The sequence below is a fragment of the Bison bison genome, unplaced genomic scaffold (assembly GCF_000754665.1).
Source record: "Bison bison bison isolate TAMUID 2011002044 unplaced genomic scaffold, Bison_UMD1.0 scf7180017853018, whole genome shotgun sequence".
Lineage (NCBI taxonomy): Eukaryota > Metazoa > Chordata > Mammalia > Artiodactyla > Bovidae > Bison > Bison bison.
In genome coordinates this window covers 6,040-6,968 of record NW_011483591.1, presented here as the reverse complement: position 1 = coordinate 6,968, position 929 = coordinate 6,040, and the positions used below count along the sequence as shown (strand labels likewise).

Here is a 929-nt window from a genome sequence, read left to right as displayed (position 1 = left end):
TGGGTCCCCCAAACCCTCACCCTCCTGCCTACCCCAAGCCTGGAGAGGGGATCATGCAGGTCAGAGGGCCAGTCCTACCCCGTCGCACGTCCCCCTGCAGGTGAGGGTGCCCGATGGTGGGGTCACCTTCTGTGTCTCTCCTGGTGGCTTCAGAGTCTCTCCCTCCCTCCTCTAGGTCACCGGGCACAAAGAAATTCACAGCAACACTATGAGATGAAGCAACCAAGTGATCTCTCAGCCCCTGAGGGTGGCTCCATCCTCATCCCCTTCTCCTTCTCTCACCCCGGGGAATTAGCCAAGGATCCCAACATGAGAATATCCTGGAGATGGAAACACTTCCATGGGGAGTTCATCTACAACACGACCCCTCTGTTCACCCACAAGAATTTCAAGGACCGGCTCATCCTGAACTGGGCAGAGCCTGAGAAGAACGGCTCCCTCCGGATCTCAAACCTGCGGAGGGAGGACGAGTCTGTGTACTTCTGCCGGGTACAGTTGGACACACTGAGAGATGGCGAGCAGAAGTGGCAGTCCATCGAGGGGACCAAACTCACCATCACCCACAGTGAGTCCAGCTGTCCTGCCTGAGGCTCTTGGAGGCCACTGGTGCCTCAGCCCTAGATGTGGCTTAGGCCCCTCCTTCTGACTCTTCTCTCAAACTCCTCTCCCTTCTCCCTTCTCCTCCCCAGGGCTCTGCCAACTTTACCCTTTTCACCTTAATCTTCCCCAACCCTGGACCACCTCCCTTGCCCATCTCCCTCTCTGCCCTCCAGATCCAGCCCCTCCCCTACCCCAGATCCTGCACCCTCTGTGCTCCCAGCTGTCCTCCCTTCCTGCTCCAAGCTGGGCTCCACCCAGCCCCCTGACCTCACCCCACGTCCTCCAGGTGACTTGACATCCTCAGGGTGTGGCTCCTCCCCTTTGTCCTG

At 58.9% G+C, this 929-nt stretch overlaps 1 protein-coding gene across 1 annotated transcript; it reads left to right on the top strand.

Moving 5' to 3' along the window:
• The first annotated feature begins 32 nt into the window (after nt 1–32).
• Nucleotides 33–679, top strand: LOC104998197 (paired immunoglobulin-like type 2 receptor beta). The gene has a single exon (XM_010853269.1). It carries the CDS (start codon nt 214–216, stop codon nt 586–588), a length of 375 nt encoding a protein of 124 aa, XP_010851571.1. The 5' UTR covers nt 33–213; the 3' UTR covers nt 589–679.
• The last annotated feature ends 250 nt before the right edge of the window (nt 680–929 follow it).

Bases quoted from the DNA above. Each gene is read 5' to 3' on its own strand.
- LOC104998197 (XM_010853269.1), top strand. From the start codon at position 214: ATGAAGCAACCAAGTGATCTCTCAGCCCCTGAGGGTGGCTCCATCCTC.